We start from the raw sequence: 9786 nt of genomic DNA, 5'->3' as shown, positions 1-9786 counted from the left end.
CGCTGGGAGCTGGGGCTGTGGCAGCCGCGACGGGCTGTCGCGGGGGAGGCGGCGGCGTCTACGACGGGCAGCCGCAGGGGCAGCGGGCGGCGAAGGGAGCTCGGGCGGTGGGAGCCGCCGCAGCGGGCAGCCGCGGAGGCGACGGAGGCCGCGACGGGCAGCCATGGTGGAGGCGGCGGGCACACGGTGGTGGAGGAGACCGGCGCACGGTGGTGGAGACGGGTGACTACAGTGCGGGATCGGACGGATAGAATCAGTTTGCACGAATCTCAAACAGTGGAAGATGTGGAAGAAAATTTTTTCTAGAAAATGTATAGGATCTCTGGGTCAAAAGTGGGCTCGGAGATCTCATCTTCTTAGCAGGCCGTCAACGAGCCCCGCGCGCAAACGGTCCAGTCCAACAACCCGGCACCCCTACGCAACCCAGCCCAGACCAGCCCAGCCCGCCCCGCCTCGTCTCCCGAGAAAGCGGCCGGGCCGAGCCGCCGGGACGCGGGACGCCTGCGGGGCGCTCGAAGCAGTCAGCCCCACCACCCCCGCCGCCTGAAAATCTCCCGCCTCCCGCGCGGATGGCGTCCGGTTCAGTTCAGACCGCGGCGACGCGCCCCTCCCCGCCCAAACATTTTCCGCCGCCGCCTCCACGCGCTCCCAAAACATTTCCACCGGCCGCCTCCCGCCTGCGCGCCCCTTCCCTCCAGTTCCGAGACCCGCGTATTTACCTGGCGCCAGAGCCCCGCGCCCCAAGTGCTCAAGCTTTCAAGTCTCTCGGCGCCGCATCTGCCTCTCGCCCTCCGCCGGCTCCCCCCCTGTCCCTCTACGGCCGTAGCAGCCCTTCCCGAGGGTGGTTCCGGAGGGAGAGGCTCGGTGATCTCGTCTCTCGTGGCCGGAGAGGATGGAGGGCCTGAGGCGGTTCCTGAACCCGCTGGTGCTCAACCTGCAGAAGATGGAGCTGGAGCTCACCTGCCCCGTCTGGTGGGTCGATCCGTCCCGCGCTCCTCCTCTTTTGCTTTGGCTTTTGGTCTAGAAGATGCGGCTTCATCACAAGCGAACGAAAGATAGCAGTAGGAATGTAGGATGATTTGTCTTCTTTTTATTTTTGTCTGCGCTGAATGTTAAAGGTGTCATTTTTATCGTTCAAGATCTCGCTAGGCCTAAGATTTGCTAGCTCTAGATCCGGGAGCACAATGATGCGCTCCAATCCTTTCTGGATTCGTATACTGAACTTCTCGGTGGTCTGATACAAAAAAAACATTTGTTTGGCAGTCTGAAGTTGCTCAGCGCGCCTACAATGCTACCGTGCTACCACACATCCTGCAGGTAATTTTTTTTCAGACTCCTCATCCAACTGATGTTCGGTACCCTCTACTCATCTTGCCTTGCGAGTTGTGAGCTGTGGCGAGTGGCGACTGACGATTTTGTCGGATTCTTTCAGCAACTGTGCTGCCACACGGACTTCGAACGGTTATAGCTGTGCCATTTGCAAATCGGCATATCATTGTCAAGGTACATTATGGCTCGCTGAATTGTTTCTGAGTTCTGATTGAGGCCTCTATTCTTTTTTTTTTATCTCAGTATTTTTTTTTGCAGATTTAAGGCCAGCTTCTCACCTTGAGGCGATAGTGGGGATTCACAAGAGCCTCTGCTCTACAGTCAGCACCATGATTCAGGAACAGGATGCTCAAGTTCACATTCCTGGTACATTCTTTTTCCATTCCATGTTTGTAGAATATGAATTCTAGACATTGTTACCAGTGGGATGTCAGAGGAAAGGCTGATTGGTGGGGCAAAATCTTCTCTTTGTTCAGTTGCAAAGACAGCGTCCCATGGAACACCAGAATCAGGAAATAGAAGTGGGGTCGAGAAATCTGACCAGATGAAATCGTACAACCCTGTCGCTTCAAAGTTAATATATAACCAATCAGCTGGACCTGCGTTTGGGAACATGGATGGTGTTCAAACAAGAGATCCTGCATTTGAGAACAAAACTGCTGATGCAGCTGTTGCACCAACAGTCCTTGTACAAAAGGGGCATTCTGGGTCACAATCTTCTGATGGCCCTGGGGATTTGGATTGTGATAGCAATGATCTTGAAGGAGAACTGGTAAAGTTCTATTCTATCTTGGCAATCTATTTTTCCTTTCGAAAAGTTGTTTAGAAACATATTCTCTGTAGCTCCACTACTAAATGTTAGCTATTCTGTCAGATAACAAGCAGGTCACCTCTTCAAACTGCACTGAAAAGAGAGGCAAATGTAATGGATGACCATACCAGAGAATTGAAGAAGCAAAAATCAAATGATCAGGTTCAAAGTAAGAGACGTTTCCTATCTGATCTCCTTTCTGAATATTTGGAAATGAAAAATACTAATGTGATTTTGAACATAAATACAGGACAAACAACCATGGCCAGTGCTTGGAAATGTGAATTTTGTCATTCTTCCCAAGTCGCAGAGGTTGGTCTTGCAGAACTTAAAGAAGCGTTGATCTTTGTTCAATATTAGTATATGATCTGCTGATTTCCTGTAAACTTGAAAAATCTAATGTAAATTGTAACTTACAGTGTACTGGCCCTTTGTCACACTATCTACGTGGGGAGCCCTTAAAGGCTGACCAAGCTTGGAAATCAAATGTTCAGCATGTCCATGAGAAATGCATTGAATGGTATGTTCTTGGCAACTTCCATGATAATGTTTCTGAAAGAATGCATACATGGCTCTTAAACAAAATTATTTGCTGTACTAATTTATGGTACCAATACAGGGCTCCTCAAGCATTCTTCACTGGTGATATTGCAAACAACTTGGAGCCTGAGTTGGCCCGTGCTTCTAAGATCAAGTGCAGTGTTTGTGGCTTGAAAGGTGCGGCACTTGGCTGCCTTGTGAAGAGCTGCCGCAAGAGCTTTCATGTCCCATGTGCCCACATGATCAAAGGCTGCAGATGGGATGAAGTAAGTCTCGTTATTTAAATCCACACTGTCCATCATGTATTCAGTGAAAATGTTTGCCCTTCCCTGGTAAAATATTCAGTCAATTGTCTCACTGAACAATGTGAATTGTTCCAGGAAAACTTTGTAATGCTGTGTCCTACTCATTCTTCAAAAAAGTTACCTTGTGAGAGATCAAAGTCAAAAAGAAGGCCCAGTTACAGCAGTATGTCCATTATGCCTGTTATTCTCTGCATTTTGCTATACCTGATTGTGTCTTCTGATGACCCCTTTTTCTTCTGATTCCCCAGACTATCATCTGATATTGATGATCTGAATTCACCTTCTCCAATGCAAAGTGATGAATTTTGGACTGCCCCACCTGTTATGACTAGTGAATGGGTGATATGTGGATCTGCCCTCAATGGCTGTGAGAGGGTAATTGATATTTCTATGATCTGCATAACTGAGGTACTTCATAACCTATTCAAATATGTAATATCCCCTGAAATATTCATAACTTCACAGGAAATCTTGGATCAATTCGAGCATCGAACTGGCATCACAGTAACTAACAGTTGGAGCTCGAATGTGACTCATGTGATTGCTAATACTGATGAACGTGGGGCATGTGCTAGGACACTCAAAGTTCTCATGGCTATTTTAGCTGGGAAATGGGTTCTCAATGTAAATTGTAAGTACATTTTCTCTGAAGTTCAGTAAATATACTTGTGGCTAAACGGGGTCCATTGTGATTTTGGGGCCATTGCATGTTCATCATGATTATTTGACTAAGTGCTGTCACCTCGTAGTGTGGTACTTGATAACTTGAGCTTAGTATATTGTTAGTTAGTAAATTGCTTGCATCTATTTTTTTTTCTTATGCTTAGATTGCCCTGTTCTTCAAGGAAGTTATTCTTATGCAAATTTGCATGTGGTAATTAGGGCTGAAGGCCTGTATTGAGGCTAGAGAACCAGTCCCAGAAGAGCCCTATGAGGTCAGGTGTGATGTTCATGGCTCTTTCGATGGCCCTCGCACAGGAAGGCTTCGAGCGATGCAACAGGTTTGCAAACAAATTCTGGGAGTAAATAAGCTAAATTATGACTACTTCATAGTGACAATCTTGTTGGTATACTGACTGCATACATTTCTTGTTCTGTAGGCACCAAATCTGTTTGCTGGGTTGACCTTCTATTTCAGCGGCCACTTCATGCCAGCATACAAGATTAACCTTGAAGATTTGATTGCTGCAGCAGGGGGGTCGATTTTGGAGAAGAGCGAGCTTTCTAGTACATCCTTGATTCTCTACAGCGTAGAGCCGCCACAAGGGAACAATCTAGACACCCTTAATGAGATCATCAAGAAAAGAGAAGCTGAGGCTGAAGAATTGGCAGCCACAGTCGGCTGCAAAGCTATTCCTCATACATGGCTCCTGGATTCTATTGCATCCTGCACAATCCTCAGTTGACTGTGTGACACTACTTAGGTTCAAACATAGGAATGTAGTTTCTGCTTTCTTTTTCCCTTTTAAAAAGAGGAGATTAGAATGTGATTCACATGCTGTCTTGTTGATCCAAAGTATCTTCAGAGTTTTGATTTTGATGTTGTAACATGACATGAGACTGCAATTGAATTCGAATAAAGTTGTGTACCTCAGTCATGTTACTGTCGATGTCATTTCACATGTTTCACCTACTGATAGGTGCAGTTGATCTGATTTTTCTTTCCAAACAGAAGGGAATGGACTTGGTAGGTAGGGTTTACTCCAATCTCTTGTTGAATACTTGAATTAGGGGGGAAAGAATCACCAGGTGGATATCATCTTTACTGCCTGTTTCAGATCCAACGTTCAGGCACCGTTCAAAAGTTTCCATATTCAGCTGCGGAGTTCGTCATCTACAGCTTCAGCAACAGGAGAAAAGCCTGAAATGATTGTGGAGTGCATTGGAAACAAAGCAAACGGGATGGCTGAGCTCAGGAGGTTGCTTCAGAAGCAGTTCAACAGCAACAGCCAGGAGAGGTCCCCATCATACAATATAGGCCCCGTTTGGCACGGCTCTTGGGAGGGCTTCACGAGCGGCTTCACGTGAAGCCCTCCCAAACGTTTGTTTCAGGACCGGCTTCACACGTGAAGCCGGTTCTGAAGCCGTCGGCGGCTTACACAGGCAAGGTGAAGCCATGAAATCGTGGCTTCACGCGGCTGACACATCAATCTAACAAGTGAAGCTGTTTTGCCAAACATTTTCTAAAACGGCTCTAACTCCACCAGAGAAGCCGCTCCATCTGAGGAGCCAGAGCCGGAGCTGTTTTTGGAAGAGCCGAAGCCCTGCCAAACGGGGCCATAGTCTCACCAGTCATGCAGTCACCAGTGTCCTCTCCCTGATGTCTCTTGAATTTGTTTTCCGTCCACCAGACCATGATCCTGATATCAAAGCAACACTTGTACCTCTCCCTTGTCCTTTCCCTCTTTATTTGATCTTTTTAAGGAGCCGCACCTGGATGCTAAGCACTGACGACGGTACAGCACCATGGCGTTCTTCAGCAGCGGATCACGGGCGCTGGTCGAAATCCTGACGAGAATCCAGAGGTGAGTTGCAGTTTGCTACTCTCTTGTAACCTGCCTGTAAAAACCAATGTGAATTGTGATGGGTAGCCGGGTAGTTCTTTCTAGCCAGGATTGTTCTTCACCGATCTGCACAACAATCTTGAAGTCCCTTTTCCTCGAAAATCTGCCCTGCTAACGCAATCCAAAAGGGAACACTAGTTCTGAGAAAAACTTCCATGAGTTTTGTACAGCATCACCCATCACTGCTAGAGATGTGCTGCTCCTACACACATCCAGACATCATCCTCGCTCCTATACAAACTGTCCCATGTTTTTTTGTTGCAGTGCCGAAAGACCAATGCCTGTTGATCTCACCTTCTTCGAGTTCGGATCGATCCGATACCATGTGGAGGTAATACCGTTTCCAGGCACCTTCGATGAAGAAACACATGGAAGACACACACGAGAACACGATCATGCATCTATCTGCAAAAACGTTGCAGGCTTCAGCGTCGGATCCTGAGAACGCGTACCTGTCGATATCGACGCCACCTCTTTCCCACGAGGCCTCACCCTCCTCCAGCGGCTTGCCCGAGGCCACGCTGCAGGAGGCGAGGAAGGCGTACCACAAGTTCGCGGAGGTCGTCGAGCCGCCCCGAGAAGGGTACGTCCTGACGCTGAAGCTGAACTTCTCCGGCCTCGCCCGGCCGAAAGGTACGAAGAACAGCTGATGAACACTCCTCTTCCAATTGTTTTGGAACTCCAATTCCATCGCCTTGCGTGCTCTTGGAGCTTCCGCGCAGACCGCGTGAAGGCGATCAACCAGGTGTCGCGGCTGCAATCCCTGGTGCTGAGCTCGCAGCTCAGGGACATGCTGGGGAGCCTCGGCCCGTCCGGCACGATGAAGCTCGTGTGCAGCCAGAGGGAGCCCTTCTTCGTCAGCAGGACGGTATTTATTTCCCATTTCCTTGCAACGCATGCAGAAACAACAAAGAAAATTAATCTTCAGAGAATTGAAGGATCTCAGCGTCGTGCGTTCCTCATGCGGCTGCAGGCCGAGAGGATCCACGCCATCTTCCCGATGCGTTTCAGGGACGACACCGACCTGGCCATCGCGACCTCCTTCTTCCAGGAGCTGCAGGACCTCGGGAACTCGTTCGCGGGGGCGCCAAGGTGCAGCTGGTCGCCGATCCCGCCGCCGGAGCTGCGCGGCGAGCACGTGCACCGCCTCACCACCAACGGCGGCTTCGTGTCCTTCGGTGCGTCGGCGGCGCGCCGGCGCCTCCTCCTCCCAAGAGGTAGTTGTGGTGGGCTTGTTGGGCTCCCGTCTCATGCTTCTTGGCCCCCCACGCAGGCGTTCTGTCGCGGCACGCGAGGGGGAAGAAGCGGGCCGCCAGGACGGCCTGGATCCTGCTCAACTTCCAGGCCTTCGTCAAGTATCACATCAAGTGCACCCGGAGCCACATCCAGAGCCGGATGCGGCAGCGGCTGGAGGCCCTGACGGAGGTGATCCAGGACGCCAGCCTACGAGGAGGGAACGACGCCAAGACCACCAGATCACAGGGTAACATTTCTCTCTCGCTTGCTAGTAATTGGGAAAATGAGGCAACTTGGCACCAGAATCTTGGAACAAAACCAGCTCTCGAGCAACGCCCAAAAGCTGGCCTGTTGGTTGCCGGTACGCACGAGTCCCAGATGGCCTACGAGAAAGTGCCGCATGATTGCTGCCTGCAAACTACCATGCAGGCAGATTTGCAGATGCAAGCTACTACTTTCCTCGAACCGTACAAGGTTCCAATGGCAGAGGCAACGGCAACCTTTCCGAACGTGCAGTTGCCGGCCGCATCGAATGGAACGGCACAGCATCATGGAACCATGGTGGCCAAATTTGCCAGTTTCCTTCTTGCTTTCATATATAAATTTTCCTTTTTTAAAAAAGGGTTATTTCTTAATGAATAATGAATTCAATGATTTAAAAAAAACTAAGAGATGGATGTTTTTCTTAACCTCGCTATTTTTATTCTTACTGAATCATGGTAAAGTATTCTAATCTAATAAGGATTTCACGGACGAATATTTTTTTTTCTCGAACGTTTCACGGGCGAATATTTACTCTTCCCTATTTCCTTTAGGTCTTCCCTGTTTCCTTTAGGTCTATTCTGGATGTATGATAGTTATTTTCCATTTCAGTTGGAATTAGCCCATATGAGAAAATTAAGGGGGAGTGGTTTGTCGTGAATCCATTCCATGAGTTTTGGAGGGATGGATTTACTTATTTATTACAAATTACATGCATATGAGGAATAATGTGGTGATGTCTTAATCCATTCCCATTCTCAACCAAATAATAGAAATGTGAGAAGTGAGATGACAATATACCACCTTACTCCCCAAACCAAAACAACCGAAGAGTGGCGCATTTCACCACAATTTTGTTTGGCCATTTTTGCAGCGGTGGTGAAGAAGAGGAGCAAGAGACGGCTGATCAGCTTCGCGAAGGCCAACACGAAGCTGAAGAAGGGTCTCAGGGCCATCCTGGACAAGATCAAGCGGCTGCGGCTCAGGATCAGGGTGAAGGGCCTGGACCGGCTCCGGCGGCAGTGCCGATGCTTCGCCGTGCCCAAGCTCCCGGTGCCGCCACGCCGGAAGGACCACAGGTACCACAAGCTAGCATCAGTGAAATCTAGTGAGCAAGGCTAAAGCGTGATGTAAGTTCGTATACATCAACTTTTTTTTTTGAAGGATGTAAGTTCCTCCACTTTGACTTGACCATCTCCTTGGTCTGGCTTATAGAAATTCTTTTTCTTTGAACAGAAGGCGTATACTGATATAATAATACCACAAAATGTAATCTGATCGGAACAAATCGCATGTTTCCATGATTTTTTTTTCACATGCTTGTCTCCTAATAATGCTTCTCTTATCCCACGCCATGGACTGAGATTTTTGCGAAGAAACAATTACACTTGGGTAACTCACGCCTGGACGTTTTCCTCATAGTCCCATGAAAATTTTCTTGCCCTTTTTTCACCGTGCACATTGGATCAGCATATAGTGTTCCAAATTTTAATAGCATCTTCTTAGCTTTAACTAGTAACAATGCCTGTGCGGCACGCGCGTGCTGCAAGTTGATATGATAATAATTAAAACTTTAATGTAATTTCAGAAATCAGGTAAATTAGGAAATATATATTAGAGTAATTTTATATTTGTAGCAAATATGTACATATGACAAGGACATGGTTCGAAAAAAATCAAATAAACAACTACAATTTAGATTCACACGCCTTAAAAATTATTTAATAACCAAATAAAAGTTAACTCATGCCACAATAACCAAAGAAATCTAATGACGAATTTTAGTAAGCTCAAACAGTCATACATCCCTAAAAATATATAGAAATATTATTCAGTATAAATACTGAGATTCAATTAATTTATGAAATGTAGCATTTCCATTTTTATGAGATCATTTTCACGGATGCTTATTCGTATATGAAATTGTACTATACAACTACCCAAGTGGCCAGCAGATCGTTTTCCTCAGCGTCAGTGTAGGCAACCTATGCATGTGGATTGGAAGCTGCATTTTCATCAACCAGCAACAAGAAAGCTACTCTGTTACTTCTTTCTTTCCTTAAATTCGCTACTTCAACACTTTGGTGCTCTATGCACTATTGATTTTTTTTTACTGGGGATGAACCTGAGTATGGACATAGAAAGTATGAGCCAACTGGGTCCCTAACCTGCAAGGAAACAAAGCAATGTTCTGAATAAGACTATAAAACTGTATTCTAGAGAACCCAACTCTACTCTATAAAAAAGTCAACTTATAAATATATTATCAACAAGGCTCTATCGGTAAGTATTTATAAACTAACCGAAGCTCAAATACTATACCATCCTCATCCAGGTAACCAAACTCCGAAAACCACGACGGGGTGTTCTCTGTTTTTCCCATAATGCCATGCCAAATGCATCCAACCTGTGTAATTGTGCCAAAATTTCATATATTGCAGCTATTCTAGAGTTGCAATATACCATATTTAGTGGCTGGTCTGCTTAAATTTGTTAAGAAATAGTATATGACTTTTATAATAAGCTTCTACCATCTGTTCAGAACACAAGATTATTTGCAAGCCAAGATGACTGGAGTTAGAGGCTGTTAGCATAATGCATTGCTTATTCTTTCAGGTCATTCATTCTGGTTCAAAATAAGAAAAACATTAACAGAATGGTTTCATGAACATGCTCTTCCACTTTGAACAAACTAACAAGTAATGTATGTTCCTGAGAGAAAAATCAGCAATCACGGACA

General features: G+C 46.7%; 2 protein-coding genes across 3 annotated transcripts; both read left to right on the top strand.

Moving 5' to 3' along the window:
• Positions 1-584: 584 nt before the first annotated feature.
• On the top strand, positions 585-4593 carry LOC120642400 (BRCA1-associated RING domain protein 1-like). The gene is given in 15 exon segments (XM_039918907.1): positions 585-972; positions 1264-1317; positions 1433-1503; positions 1588-1695; positions 1806-2101; positions 2204-2309; positions 2391-2452; positions 2560-2660; positions 2760-2946; positions 3061-3115; positions 3118-3148; positions 3234-3360; positions 3451-3616; positions 3868-3986; positions 4086-4593. Coding segments are annotated over 15 exon segments (1869 nt in total). The 5' UTR covers positions 585-892; the 3' UTR covers positions 4392-4593.
• A 689-nt stretch (positions 4594-5282) lies between these two features.
• LOC120642454 (actin-related protein 2/3 complex subunit 2B-like) lies at positions 5283-8361 on the top strand. 2 transcript variants are annotated; one of them, XM_039918984.1, is made up of 7 exons: positions 5284-5510; positions 5814-5880; positions 5972-6182; positions 6272-6417; positions 6523-6727; positions 6823-7032; positions 7921-8361. In XM_039918984.1, the coding sequence occupies exons 1-7, from the start codon at positions 5452-5454 to the stop codon at positions 8166-8168; spliced, it is 1146 nt and encodes a 381-aa protein (XP_039774918.1). In that variant the 5' UTR covers positions 5284-5451; the 3' UTR covers positions 8169-8361. The 2 variants fall into 2 exon arrangements, with proteins under 2 accessions (XP_039774917.1, XP_039774918.1); XM_039918983.1 differs by having other exon boundaries at positions 5283-5510; positions 6272-6727.
• The last annotated feature ends 1425 nt before the right edge of the window (positions 8362-9786 follow it).

This window comes from Panicum virgatum, chromosome 7K, assembly GCF_016808335.1.
Source record: "Panicum virgatum strain AP13 chromosome 7K, P.virgatum_v5, whole genome shotgun sequence".
NCBI lineage: Eukaryota > Viridiplantae > Streptophyta > Magnoliopsida > Poales > Poaceae > Panicum > Panicum virgatum.
The sequence above is the reverse complement of the archived record's forward strand: the minus strand, read 5'-3'. Positions and strand labels throughout refer to the sequence as shown.

Coding starts and splice junctions, on each gene's coding strand:
- LOC120642454 (XM_039918983.1), top strand. CDS start 5,452: ATGGCGTTCTTCAGCAGCGGATCACGGGCGCTGGTCGAAATCCTGACG. Junction 5,881..5,971: donor CGATCCGATACCATGTGGAG/GTAATACCGTTT, acceptor AAAACGTTGCAG/GCTTCAGCGTCGGATCCTGA. Junction 6,183..6,271: donor CGGCCTCGCCCGGCCGAAAG/GTACGAAGAACA, acceptor GCTTCCGCGCAG/ACCGCGTGAAGGCGATCAAC.